Below are 14,938 nucleotides of genomic sequence, written 5' to 3'. Positions count from 1 at the left end.
ATCCCACGACGATCCCACGCCACCGCCCCAACCGCAAGAGAAGACTTCCGCCATAAATGGATCAAATCACACTTCAAGGAAAAGTACACTTTTTTTTTTATATTTTGTCCTGATAAATCCTTATTTTGACAGGACAAAATATGAAAAACATTTTTTTTTTTAAAGATTTTTCTCATTGGGAGTGACCAGGATGGATAGGATCAAGAACGAATATACATCAGAGCTACATTACATATTAGACGCTTTGGAGATAAAAACCATAAAGTCAAAAGTTTGTATTCTATCAAGAAAAAAAAAGCTTTTTTTGAAAAAAAAAAAAAAATGCAATATTATAAGTACATATAGTGAGACATGCTCTAAAAATAGGCAGCTAAAAATGCACATAATGGGACACACCTATTCCACCAGCAAGGCTCTGCTTCCATCATGTGAGCTGCATGCTAACCAAGCAACATTGCTATTGACTTGAAATATTAGAAAAATCTTAGAAAATATATTAGAAAATATGTTCTAAGTTGCAATAAACAGAACAAGAAATACAAAATCAGGGTGCGGCAAAAGTTATAATATTAAAATAATTAAGTCAAAATATTATGGGAATAAAGTCATAATATTAAGAAGATGAAATACTTGAAATAGTTGGAAAATTCCCCACCAAAAAATAAAAACAAACGGGAATGGAACCAAAAAAAAAACAGCTGTAATTTTACAACAATAAAGTCAAAATATTAAAATATTTTTTAATGAAAATAAACTTGTAACTTGAGGTCATTTTTGGAATGATTTTGGATGTTATACAAGGGGGATAAAGTCTAGATATTATGACAATAAAGTCAAAATATTATGACTTTCACATTTTCGTAAATCAGTGAATAAATAGTTGAAAAATTTGAAAAAAAGAAATTTAGGATGGGGCAAAAGTTATAATATTACATGAATAAAGTCATAATATTAAGAAGATGAAATACTTGAAATAGTTGGAAAATTCCCCACCAAAAAATAAAAAAAAACGGGAATGGAACAAAAAACAGCTGTAATTTTACAACAATAAAGTCAAAATATTAAAATAATTTTTTTATGAAGATAAACTTGTAACTTGAGGTCATTTTTGGAATGATTTTGGATGTTATACAAGGAGGATAAAGTCTAGATATTATGACAATAAAGTCAAAATATTATGACTTTTTTGTAAAAAAGTCATAATATTTTCGTAAATCAGTGAATAAATAGTTGAAAAATTTGAAAAAAAAGAAATTTAGGATGGGGCGAAAGTTATAATATTACATGAATAAAGTCAAAATATTATGGGAATAATACATTAGTGGCGTAGTGACACCTCGCCACAATGCAGTGCGACTAGCTTAAGCTTACTCTCTCCCAATGTATTAAGCAGTTAGCTACAGCTAACGCTAATGTCTCACATACAGATTGTGGATGACAGCTAAAATAAAAAAAATAAAAAGTGTACTTTTCCTTCAACTCGCACTGGAAATCCATATGGTCACCTCTCCATGAATGTGTGTCGTGCAGGTCTGAAACCAACTCAACCCCCCCCCCCCATTAAAAAAGGCAAACCACAATCCGCAAGCAAAGGAAAAAGGTGTGCTGGCTTCCTCCCGCTGCACGTAAATGCATGAAAGTCACTGGGAGAGGCATGCATCCCACACAGCCGGCACGCCGCGTATGATTGGTTAACAAGACAAAATGGAGTCTACCGTCTCCTCGGCGTTTTTTGACGTTAAAGCTACGTGACAGCACGGGTCGAGTCAAAGTGCACGCCATCAAAGAAAGAAGATGCAAAATCAAAGAAAAAAAAAGGCAGGAAATGAGCACCCTGACGTTGGAAATGTAAAACCCTCGCAACCCCCCCCCAACCAAAAAAACCCTACCGTCCGCCCGCCCCCCCCCCCCCCCCCCCCAATCCCTGGTGTGGCTTTCCGACCACGTCACACTGTGAGGGAGATGAAGCTGTTGTATCTCTGGATGTTCCTCTTCAGGATTTCGGAGCAGGGCCCCAGCACGCGCTCAAAGCGGGGCCTGTCCAGCTTCACGCACTTGAGGGGGCCGCGGGCGACCACGGTGGCCGCCCTGGGACGGTTCAGCAGCAGGGCGATTTCCCCTGGAGGGGTGGAGGACAGTCATTTTATGAAAATCATCATTTTGATAAGGCTTTGAGAAATTCATCGCTTTTACAAAAAACAGCTGAGAAAAAAATATTCTTTATCATAAACTTGCAATATTATGTGATTATATTCATAATTTTAGTGGCATAGACTAGAAATATTGGAAAATATGTTTTAAGTTGCAATAAACAGAACAGGAAATAGAAATTCAGGGTGCGGCAAAAGTTATAATATTACAGGAATAAAGACAAAATATTATGGGAATAAAGTCATAATATTATGAAGATGAAATACTTGAAATAGTTGGAAAATTCCCCACCAAAAAGCGGGAATGGAACAAAAATAAAAAACATATGTAATTTTACAACAATAAAGTCAAAATATTAAAATATTTTTTTTATGAAAATAAACCTATAACTTGAGGTCATTTTTGGAATGATTTTGGATGTTATGCTCGGGGGATAAAGTCTAGATATTATGACAATAAATTCATAATTATATGACTTTCACATTTTCGTAAATCAGTGAATAAATAGTTGAAAATTTTGAAAAAAAACATCAGCAAAAATTGGAAAAAAAGAAATTTAGGGTGCGGCGAAAGTTATAATATTACAAGAATAAAGTCAAAATATTATGGGAATAAAGTCATAATATTATGAAGATGAAATACTTGAAATACTTGAAAATTCCTCACCAAAAAAACAAAAACAAACAGGAATGTAACAAAAAAACAGCTGTAATTTTACAACTATAAAGTCAAAATATTAATTTTTTTTTTTAATGAAAATAAACTTGTAATATGAGGATGAGGTCATTTTTGGAATGATTTTGGATGTTATACTATGAGGATAAAGTCCAGATATTATGAAAATAAAGTCATAATATCATGAGAAGTACATTTTTGTAAATTAGTGAATAAAAGGTTAATATAAAAAAAATAAATAAATAATAAATATATAATAATATATATTATAATATATATAATATTATATAATAATACATATAAATAAAAATAATAAAATATTTGCTAAAAAAAATTTAAAAAAGTTGATATTAATGATCGGCACATAATGAGATGCAGTAAAATACATAAAACCTCTAAGCATATTTACATGTGCTGCTTTTTATTGAATACTGAAATCACGTGTGATTTGGTGATTCGGACACAGATCCCACATCCACTCACCAAAGTAGTCCGAGGGTCCGAGGCGTCCGACCTCCACATACTCTTCATTGTCGGACCTGCGCTGCAGAACAGAGGCTATTCCCTGGAGACGGGACAGACAAGAGGGAGAATTGACAGAAAGGTGGGGGGGTGTAAAGAAAAAAGAAGGGAGAGGAGAGGGGGGGGGGGCGTTAAGGAGGAGTTCCTCTGAATGGAGCTGAACATCATCAGGAGGATTAAGCTGAGGAGAAATTCCTTTGCTTCATAAGACACAGGTGCACAGGATTTGGGCCTCTCTCTCTTTTTCTCTGTCTCTCTCTCTTTTTTTTTTTTTTTTTTTGGAATGGACACCTGTTCCGTGGGAGGCGAATGTACCCGAAAACACAAACTCACATATTCCATCAAGAATGAACACTTGGTTTGTCTCCATTCTGTTCAGAGTGTTATAAACCCAAAACATGGAAGCCACTTATCCACCGAACAAATGACTCATAGTGTCTCTATCCCATCATTCCCATATCAACATTCACACACACAAACACTCGACATGGAAACTACCGAATCATCCAAGACGAACGGCGGTCCATGTAATATCCCTGAGCGACCCCACTTCCACACACAAAATAAGCGTTGAGTCTCATGGACAACAAACGTTGAGGGAAATCTGTTTTCCATCGCCTTTGCCCAGAATGAGCGAAGTCTGCAGCTGTTGTTTGGCATCACGTAAGCAAGCTTCCACCAAATGTTCTGCGAACACAACGCTCTCAAAAAGCGTGACGGAACATGTTTTTTGTCATACGTGCAGACTTTAGCGCCAAAAATCCGAAGTCCGGACTGTCCTTAATCCTTCCCTTGGCTCCTTCTGCTGATGCTGGCCGGGCTCGCCATGCCAAATATGAATATAATCAACCAATAATTCATTTGAACATGCATCAGATTACAATTGAATGCATCACATAATCAGTTCACAGTTCCACATGTCCAAAAGGAGTAGGAAGAAGCAAAGCTTATTAAATCCTACCCCTCCGGGGCCTCAAACTAGTGTCCACATTTGGCCCGCGGGCCGCATGTTTGAGACCCCTGGTCTATATTATTACACCAAAAAGTGTCAAAAAAGTGTCAGTTTCACGTTCCTCTTGTGGCACAACCGCGCCATCAGATCCCCATCATCCCTACAGCGATGCCCCTCTCCGCTGGGGATAACGGCCCCCGCTCTGCACTGCATCTACCAGACGCTTTTAGTGTTGACAGTCTGCTCCGAGCTTTATTTAAACTCATAAACTTCCACCAATTTATTTTGTGTAAATCCTGCAGATAAACACACACACACACACACACACACACACACACACACACTGAGGCTTGTTAAGAGCCTCGGACGCAAACAAAGGAGAGCGCGCGCCTTGCGTGGTGCGCCCCACCGTTTACAGCATTCCCTTCACGTCTTCATCTTTACGTCAACATGGAGGAACATAACGTACCTCACAAATATGGCTGTCAATGAACGCATGAAGCCTGTCGGGATGAGAGGAGAAACGTCTTCTAAGACAACCCAAACAGTCCAGTCGCCATCGACTGAATGCCTTGAAAGTAGCTCTCATGTAGACTTTAGAATAGTCAGTGTACAGCTTCCCTCATTGATAATGGTTAATTGGTTAAAGACCCGACTGCTTGAATGCGATATAAGAGTCAATGTTAATATATTTTCTTAATTCTTGGCATAGACTTGAAATATTGGTAATGGTTTTATTTCATTTGAACATGCATAAGATATAGAAATATTAGAAATATTAGAAAATATGTTCTAAGTTGTAAAATACAGAACAAGAAATAGAAATTTAGGGTGCGGTGAAAGTTATAATATTACAATAATAGTTATACAAGGGGAATAAAGTCTAGATATTATGACAATAAAGTCATAAGATTATGACTTTCACATTTACGTAAATCAGTGAATAAATAGTTGAAAAATTTGAAAAAAAAAGAAATTTAGGATGCGGCGAAAGTTATAATATTACATGAATAAAGTCAAAATATTATGGGAATAAAGTCATAATATTAAGAAGATGAAATACTTGAAATAGTTGGAAAATTCCCCACCAAGAAATAAAAACAAACGGGAATGGAACAAAAAAAAACAGCTGTAATTTTACAACAATAAAGTCAAAATATTAAAATAATTTTTTCATTCATTCATTCATTCATTCATTTTCTACCGCTTTTTCCTCACGAGGGTCGCGGGGGGTGCTGGAGCCTATCCCAGCTGTCTTCGGGGCGAGAGGCGGGGTACACCCTGGACTGGTGGCCAGCCAATCACAGGGCACATATAGACAAACAACCATTCACACTCACGTTCATACCTATGGACAATTTGGAGTATCCAATTAACCTAGCATGTTTTTGGAATGTGGGAGGAAAAAATAATTTTTTAAAATGAAAATAAACTTTTTTTTGGAATTATTTTGGATGTTATACTAGGGGGATAAAGTCTAGATATTATGACAATAAAGTCATAATATTATGACTTTCACATTTTCGTCAGTGAATAAATAGTTGAAAAATTTGAAAAAAAAAGAAATTTAGGATGCGGCGAAAGTTATAATATTACATGAATAAAGTCAAAATATTATGGGAATAAAGTCATAATATTAAGAAGATGAAATACTTGAAATAGTTGGAAAATTCCCCACCAAAAAATAAAAACAAACGGGAATGGAACAAAAAAACAGCTGTAATTTTACAACAATAAAGTCAAAATATTAAAATAATTTTTTATGAAAATAAACTTGTAACTTGAGGTCATTTTTGGAGTGATTTTGGATGTTATACAAGGGGGATAAAATCTAGATATTATGACAATAAAATCATAATATTATGACTTTCACATTTTCGTAAATCAGTGAATAAATAGTTGAAAAATTGAAAATTTGAAAATTTGAAATTTAAGATGCAGCAAAAGTTATAACATTACATAAATAAAGTCAAAATATTATGCGAATAAAGTCATAATATTAAGAAGATGAAATACTTGAAATAGTTGGAAAATTCCCCACCAAAAAATAAAAACAAACGGGAATGGAAAAGTCAAAATATTAAAATAATTTTTTAAAATGAAAATGAACTTTTTTGGGGAATTATTTTGGATGTTATACTAGGGGGATAAAGTGTAGATATTATAACAATAATGTCATAATATTATGACTTTCACATTTTCATATCAGTATCAGTGAATAAATAGTTGAAAATTTCGAAAAAAACATCAGAAAAAATTTGAAAAAAAGAAATTCAGGGTGCGGCGAAAGTTATAATATTACAAGAATAAAGTCAAAATATTATGGGAATAAAGTCATAATATTATGAAGATGAAAAAAATAATTCCCAAAAAAAGTTTGGAATTATTTTGGATGTTATACTAGGGGGATAAAGTGTAGTCTCTACATTTTCTTAATTAGAGGATAGAAAGTCACATGTCCTGACACAAAAAAACTACCACCTTCCTATCTACACATCCCTCTCTGCCCTCTGTGACTCGTCCCTCCCACTCTCTCTCTCTCTTTCTCATCTCCATCCCAGGAGGCATCAGAGTCTCCTGACCCCATGTGAAAGCCAGCAACGCACATTCCACCCCAGGCCGTCCAGTTCTGGGAAAGTTGGGCCCCGCGGCGTGAAGGACAAGGGGGGGAAGAGAGACGCTTAGATGGGGAAATGCAGGCTGGACAGGAGGAAGGGATCAAACATGTTGATGTCTAATGAGCTAAAAATGGAAGGGAAATGGCTGCCAAGTCATGTGACCAGAGGCACCCACAATCACAGGGACAGCTGAGATTTTTTTTTTTTTTACAGATTTGATTTTGGCCAAATTCATATTTTCATTATCAGTTGATATTTTCAACTCCTACTTTTACGTTTTACTTTCATTCATTCATTTTCTACCGCTTATTATCATGAGGGTCGCGGGGGTGCTGGAGCCTATCCCAGCTGTCTTGGGGTGAGAGGTGGCCAGCCAATCACAGGGCACATATAGACAAACAACCATTCACACTCACATTCATACCTATGGACAATTTGGAGTCGCCAATTAACCTAGCATGTTTTTGGAATGTGGGAGGAAACCGGAGTCCCAGGAGGGTGGAATTGAACTCGGGTCTCCTAGCTGTGAGGCCTGCGTGCTAACCACTCTCCACCATGCAGCCCTCTTAATAGTATTATTTTTGTAAAATTGCTGATTTTTTTTTATGTTTTTGGAATGTGTGAGGAAACCGGAGTCCCAGGAGGGTGGAATTGAACTCGGGTCTCCTAGCTGTGAGGCCTGCGTGCTAACCACTCGACACCGTGCAGCCCTCTTAATAGTATTGTTTTTGTAAAATTGCTGATTTTTTTAAAAATGTTTTTGGAATGTGGGAGGAAACCGGAGTCCCAGGAGGGTGGAATTGAACTTGAGTCTCTTCGCTGTGAGGCCTGCGTGCTAATCACTCGTCCACCGTGCAGCCCTCTTAATAGTATTATTTTTGTAAAATTGCTGATTTTTTAAAAAATGTTTTTGGAATGTGGGAGGAAACCGGAGTCCCAGGAGGGTAGAATTGAACTCGGGTCTCCTAGCTGTGAGGCCTGCGTGCTAACCACTCAACACCGTGCAACTCTCTTAATAGTATTATTTTCGTAAAATTGCAGATTTTTTTTTTTATGTTTTTGGAATGTGGGAGGAAACCAGAGTACCCGGAGAAAACCCACGCATGCACGGGGAGAACATACAAACTCCACACAGAGATGGCCGAGGGTGCAATTGAACTCGGGTCTCCTAGCTGGCCTGCATGCTAACCACTTGTCCACCGTGCAGCCCCCTTAATAGTATTATTTTTGTAAAATTGCTGATTTTGTTTTTTTTTTTATGTTTTTGGAATGTGGGAGGAAACCGGAATACCCAGAAAGGAGAACATGCAAACTCTACATAGCGATGGCCGAAGGTGGAATTGAATTCGGGTCTCCTAGCTGTGAGGCGCTAACCACTCATCCACCATGCAGCCTAATGTTTATTTCCATTTATTTCCATTATTATCGAAGGCAAACAGCATTCACCAGATGGATCTGAGAGGTTCTCCTGTGCAGAACTTAAGAGGATGAACTGGAATATTCCACCTGACTAAAAGCGCTTTGCCTGTTCTTCCTATGCTGCCATTCCGTGCTATAATCCCACAGATTCCTCTCCCTTTCTTTCTTCTGATGACTCATGCATAACTGTTATATCAGCGCCCTAAAGCCCAAATAATTCATGGCTGTGCACACATAATGGGATTTCTCCAAACTTGGTGAGATAATATGATGTGAACATACGCTATGTGGAGCGGTCTCTAAATGTTTGTGCAGGGATATTGTTTTGTAATGTTATGCTAACTCGTCAGAGTGCAGGGAGGACGTGGCGAGTGAAGAAAGAAGAAGAGGGGCGGGGGCGGGGGGGGCAAGTACTGTAAGGGACGCATCACTCAGCACTTTTGATAAATCCTTCTGTGGCTTAGCTGCACCTCACCGCTCCCATGGACAACCGAGCACTCACAAAAGGGACTGAGGGGGCGTGGAATGGTGGAATGAGAGGGGAAGAAGTAATCACAATGTGAGAAAGACGCACAGACCGGCCACCAAGTGGAGACTAAAGAAAACCACTAGATTGCATCCAGCAATGGACCTTCTTGACTTGTGCATTGTAAGTATGGAGTTCATCAAAAGTGTGTTAAGATGACAGGCAGGGGGGCCTATTATGGAGCTGCACCAGGGGCCCCGGCTCAACAGGGTGCCCTGCATAGACCTGGGCGGGGGGTGTCTCCTCCTCACACAACAATCGTGCGTGTGTGTGTGTGGTGTGTGCTGGTGGAACTAAACTGCCAGACAAGAGAAGAGCCCACCAACTTCCTGGAATGACTACAAATGAAGTCCGGTCTACAATCGGCAGGCAATGCGGGCGCCGTAGCGATCGCACGGTACCTTACCTCTGTGATGATGAAGAAGTCATCACCAGGTTCGCCTTGGACCACGATCTTTTCTCCGTCTTCGAACTGCACGGGTTCCAAAGCATCGGCGACGGTCAGACGCTCCCATTTATCCAAAGACTCTGTGAATGGGAAAACACACATACAGTTTATTTTAACAATGAGTATAAAACGACTCCGGAATATAAGACAAGCCCTCTAAATTCATCGCTCTTCTCCTTAACTTCTCAGCATTTGTTTAATGGCTCAGCTTCATTAATCACGACAATTATCTATTATCGTCTTTTTCCAGTTGTGTCTCTTGTGTCAACTGGTCAGTGACGTGTATGTGTGTGTGTGTGAGTGACGGGAAGAAAATCTAAAGTCATTGTCAAATATGATGAGAAGTACAGTCGTTCCTCGCTATATCACATAGATTAATTAATGAATAAATAATGAATTATTAGTGAAAAAATACTGGAAAATACAAGTGATATGTAGTATTCTGGTCACTAGGTGGCAGCAATGAAACAAACATTGCGACATTATCTTCCATTGTTACTATAACCGGGCGGCACGGCGGTCGAGTGGTTAGCGCGCAGACCTCACAGCTAGGAGACCCGAGTTCAATTCCACCCTCGGCCATCTCTGTGTGGAGTTTGCATGTTCTCCCTGTGCATGCGTGGGTTTTCTCCGGGTACTCCGGTTTCCTCCCACATTCCAAAAACATGCTAGGTTAATTGGCGACTCCAAATTGTCCATAGGTATGAATGTGAGTGTGAATGGTTGTTTGTCTATATGTGCCCTGTGATTGGCTGGCCACCAGTTCAGGGTGTACCCTGCCTCTCGCTCAAAGACAGCTGGGATAGACTCCAGCGCCCCTGCGACCCTTGTGAGGAAAAAGCGGTAGAAAATGAATGAATGAATGAATGTACTTGTGTTGTTTATATTGTTTATTTTTCTATATTGTGTATTTTTGTACTGCTTAACTGATTTCTGTACTCTTGCTGCTGTGCAATACAAATTTCCCCACTGAGGGACGAATAAAGGCATATCTTAATCTTAATATTCTGGTTAGTACTTTGATTATATTTGGTTGCCATTTAAGTTCAAGTGCCACTTTTAGTTAGTTAGTTTTTCATTTAGAAGTCATTTGTGTTGTTCCTAATTTCTCATCAGTCATGGGCACAAACATGATGGCGCACCCATGTGAGTGCAGGCCAGAGGCCTTAACCACCTTAATTGGACTCTCCCAAGATTAACTGGGTGGTAGTTCAGTCATCTAAGTTATGTGTAATTGAGTGTTTTTAAATATATACAGGAAGTGACACTTCAGTGTGGGACTCTTGAAAGACTTGTAATATAAAAGAAGGGTGTTATGAATGTAAATTGGGTAGCTTTTTAGATGTACTGCGTCACCCCTCTCATTGGGAACTATGGTTGGGTCCTTCACAGGTAAAAGGGGGGCTGGGTGAATTGTTTGGGGAGGCCTGTTGTGTGTGCTGAGGGGGGAAATGCTGTTGTACTGTGTTGTGAAATAAACTGCTGCTATGGCTATCCCGGGCTAGTAAGCGGCCATTGTTTTCCAACTGAAAATCTTACAAGAAGATTGATTTACGTTTCTAAAACGCAATCAGGTTATTGGTTTGATGCAGTAATACCCGTGTTGCTGCAAAGCAGTCCATCATTTCCTACAAAATACGTGCCAGTGGAAACGGCTGCCTTTCCAGATTTCCATGCACAAATCCAAGTGGTTAGCTGGCTATAATTCCTGAGGATGTTTCTTTGCACCCATAAAACGCTTGCGCGTCCTCGTTGTTTTAGTTATGTTCTGACTGGAGAAGCTGAGGCCTAGATTCCAAAGATGATCACTGTGCAAAAGATCACTGCCCGCCTAATCTGAATTGCTTGATGCGTGGAATGTGCCGTGAAGATTCCCGAGCTTTAGCTTCAACTTAAAGGCGTAAAAAGTCTTTGTCTCGCACTTCGGTCCTGCTAACTGATCCCAGCATGTGTGTGTCTATCTGTGTGTACATTTGTGTATGCGCCGGATTAACTGAGGTGAAGTCCAGCCGGGGTTGGAGGGTGTCCAGTGTCCCCCTGTAATGGGGCCGCGGCGTCTGCCGGCCTCCAGATGGATGTCTTGTGTCTTGACAGCCCCTGCAGGTAACACGATACACGAATGTGGTGTGGCTAAAGAACCGACATTTCACGCTTGGCGGAGCCTGTGCCTACACGCTACACGCTACGCGCTCGGGGAATTGCCTGTCGGGACGTCGACGGCTTTGTGCGTGTGTGTTTGTGTGTGACCGAGCGCATGTTGTCTCCCCCCCCCCCCCCCCCCCCCCACAAGCACCACCTTCCAAAAACCCACTTCACTCGGCAACATCAAGGGCTTGTACCCAATTTCGTGGCTATCTGGAAAATCAAAGACAAACAAAAACCTCTCACCCCCCACCACCCCACTCCTCCGATTGAGAGTAAAGCGACAGAAAGGGGAATGAAGAGGGGGCAAAGCGCTCTTTGGCAAGCGGGAGACGGGCGTTTGAATGCAGGCCCGGACAGGCTGCGGAAGAAAGAAAGGAGGTGAATGAAAGGGAGCGGGATCTTGCAGAGACCTTCTAAGAGGTGAATGGAGTGTATGTGTTTACTCAGCCAGCTAATAACTCTGTACAGGGGCCACGGCCTCCGTCTATACACGGCGCAGATGATCAGGTGGAGAGGGGATGAGATGTCGCTTCCAATTGCATTTGAATGCATCTCATTTAACTTGAAAAGCGACAGGCTTAGCTTAACTCGCTATTTATTCTTGTGATTGTGTGCACGGTGAACGATGGGGTATGAACAGTGTGTGTGTGTGTGACAACATGCGCTCGTGTTTATATTGCCTGCACTCTGGACCCTGCCCTGAACACGTGCGCGCATATTCGTGTTGCACTCCACAGCTTCATGATACGCCGCGTACATATCCACTTACCAAGGATGGACACCTTGCTGAGGAACTCTTCGTACATCTTCCTCTTCCTTAGAGTGCTGCCCTATAGAACAACGACAATATGTCATTAGGTGTGTCCAAAGTGGGGCCCTGGGGCCATTTGTGCACATGCTCCTATTACACATTCATCAGAAACAGTAAGAGAAAATAAGACATAAGTAAGAAATGTCTTCCGGTGGTAGAGGAGCTGAGTGGGGTGCGTACAGGAAGTGATGTCAGGGGTTTTCGATTGTTGTAGGCTACAAATGGAAAAGCTTGTTGTTTTGGCTCCATCTGTGTGGAGTTTGCATGCGTGGGTTTTCTTTTTGTTTTTGTTTTTTTAGAGGAAATATCATGTCCACAAGTAAGAAGGATATTTTTTCATCCATGAAAAACCTGCAAACAAGTGAAATTAAATTTTTTTTCCAAATTTAGTGCTCATAAAGAGACTCCCAGGGCGAAGGTCGCGACAATTCATTGATGATTGATTGAATATCCAATTAATTAACTATTTTGGTATTTGATTAATCATTTTTAGAGTTTTGTTTTCAAACTGATACCAATAATTTTCTGCTTATCTATAAGACAAATAACGGGCTGCATGGTGGTCGAGTGGTTCGCGCGGAGACCAGGGCTCAATTCCACCCTCGGCCATCTCTGTGTGGAGTTTGCATGTTCTCCCCGTGCATGCATGGGTTTTCCTTTTTCCGGGTACTCTGGTTTCCTCCCACATTCCAAAAACATGCTAGGTTAATTGGCGACTCCAAATTGTCCATAGGTATGAATGTGAGTGTGAATGGTTGTTTGTCTATATGTGATTATATCTGTGATTGGCTAGCGACCAGTCCAGGGTGTACCCCGCCTCTTGCCTGAAGACAGCTGGGATAGGCTCCAGCACACCTGCAACCCTTGTGAGGATAAGCGGTAGAAAATGAATGAATGGATCACGCCCTGTTATTAAGAAATACCTCTAAATTAAAAAAGCATGGGTATGCTGGAGCCTATCACAGCTGTCTGAGATGCCCGAGGGTTGGGATCGAACCAGGGTCTCCTGGTGTGGCCTGCACGCTAACCACTCTTTCACTATGCAGCCCAGGGTGTGATCCTTTCATTCATAATGGAAAATATACCCCCCCATACACACACAGTCCATAAAATATGACACTAAAGATTGCTTTATCTTATATTTCGTCTTGCTTGTCATTAAGTTTTACTATATATGGCCCTGTTTTTTCGTCTCATGAAGACTATTCAGGCAAAACAACCCAATCAGAAAGGGTAAATGACACTGCAAAATATGGAGAAAGATAATCATAAAACAGCAGCGTCATCTCCAACTTCAAAGTGCAGGTGCTTTTCATCTGAGTTCATTATGTGTGTGTGTTATGTGTGTGTGTGTGTGTGTGTGGCCCTTCCCACCCACCAGGCATGGGGATTTCCCCCTCCCTGTCGCTGCCACGCACATCAGGTTCTTCCTGACAAGTCTAAACCCAAAAAGATCCTCCAAGTTGCTTCCCTCGTGTCATTCACAGATCCACAAGTTGGAACATCAAAGCAAGAAGACACCGAGGCTTGTCAGTCTGTGCGTCAACGAAAGTCGTACAATGGCAGTTTGAGGCGTGCCACATTGAAGAATGTAAATATGAGCACTAATAACTGAGATATATTGCGTCAGTTTCTCTGCAAATGTAAATAAATAAATTCATTCATTCATTCATTCATTTTCTACCGCTTATCCTCACAAGGGTCGCGGCAGTTGCTGGAGCCTATCCCAGCTGTCTTCGGGTGAGAGGCGGGGTACACCCTGGACTGGTCGCCAGCCAATCACAGGGCACATACGTATAGACAAACAACCATTCACACTCACATTCATACCTATGGACAATTTGGAGTCGCTAATTAACCTAGCATGTTTTTGGAATGTGGGAGGAAACCGGAGTACCCGGAGAAAACCCACACATGCACGGGGAGAACATGCAAACTCCACACAGAGATAGCCGAGGGTGGAATTGAACCCTGGTCTCCCAGCTGTGAGGTCTGCGCGCTAACCACTCGACTGCCGTGCCACCCGTAAATAAATTGCTTTTGTCAAAATATTCATGTTCATGTTCAGAGCAGACGGTTTTCTTCTTGCACCAATACAATATATTCATATTCATATTCATATTATTCATTGTGAAGGCTGACTGTTGCGTAACATTTTCAATAATATAAATTAGCTGTGCATGAGCATTATCGGGCTGATATAAAGGAATTATGACATCGTAGCGATAATTAAAAAAAATGCTCCAATGAAAAACGGAAATGGAAAACATGAAGCAGGCTTCTTTAAGAGCAACGCGTGGAATATGATATTTGGTTTTTCCATAAATATACCTGTGGGATGAGGCCATTACTGGCATGAGGCACTGTAATAATGTCGCGCTCTTACGGTGAGTGCCAAACAGCGTTTCAGGTCTGACCTTTAATTGCCCGTCATTAAACCAACTGGATCCCACACATAACGAGCATTGAGTTTCGTCGCTGAGACTCTGGCAGAATACCAAAGAAGTGCTTTACAAACAAAGCAGAGTAATAATTAAGTACAGATTTACGTGGTGGAATTTCGCTCTCGGCCTGCTTTGCCTCCGCAGCTGCTGGAGGAGACCAAGGAATGAGTTGCTGGAAGGAAGAATGGGTTACCCGGGCGAGGGTGCCGTTCTTTCAGCTATGTGCT

The 14,938-nt window shown here is 40.8% G+C and overlaps 1 protein-coding gene across 3 annotated transcripts in view; it reads right to left on the bottom strand.

Moving 5' to 3' along the window:
• Positions 1–1,913: 1,913 nt before the first annotated feature.
• Positions 1,914–14,938, bottom strand: part of prkar1b (protein kinase, cAMP-dependent, regulatory, type I, beta) — a 59,201-nt gene continuing 46,176 nt past the window's right edge. For all 3 annotated transcript variants that reach the window (XM_058048357.2, XM_058048354.2, XM_058048355.2), the window contains 4 exons: positions 12,226–12,286; positions 9,270–9,391; positions 3,310–3,391; positions 1,914–2,119 (listed from right to left, as the gene is read on the bottom strand). In XM_058048357.2, the coding sequence (XP_057904340.1) occupies positions 1,947–2,119; positions 3,310–3,391; positions 9,270–9,391; positions 12,226–12,286 (438 nt within the window). In that variant the 3' untranslated portion in view covers positions 1,914–1,946. The remainder of the gene's footprint in view (positions 2,120–3,309; positions 3,392–9,269; positions 9,392–12,225; positions 12,287–14,938) is intronic.

The sequence above is a fragment of the Doryrhamphus excisus genome, linkage group LG16 (assembly GCF_037039965.1).
Source record: "Doryrhamphus excisus strain RoL-2023G ecotype Guam linkage group LG16, RoL_Dexc_Guam_v1.1, whole genome shotgun sequence".
In the NCBI taxonomy this organism is placed as follows: domain Eukaryota; kingdom Metazoa; phylum Chordata; class Actinopteri; order Syngnathiformes; family Syngnathidae; genus Doryrhamphus; species Doryrhamphus excisus.
Note: the sequence above shows the minus strand (reverse complement) of the source record. Positions and strands in the feature narration are given on the sequence as shown.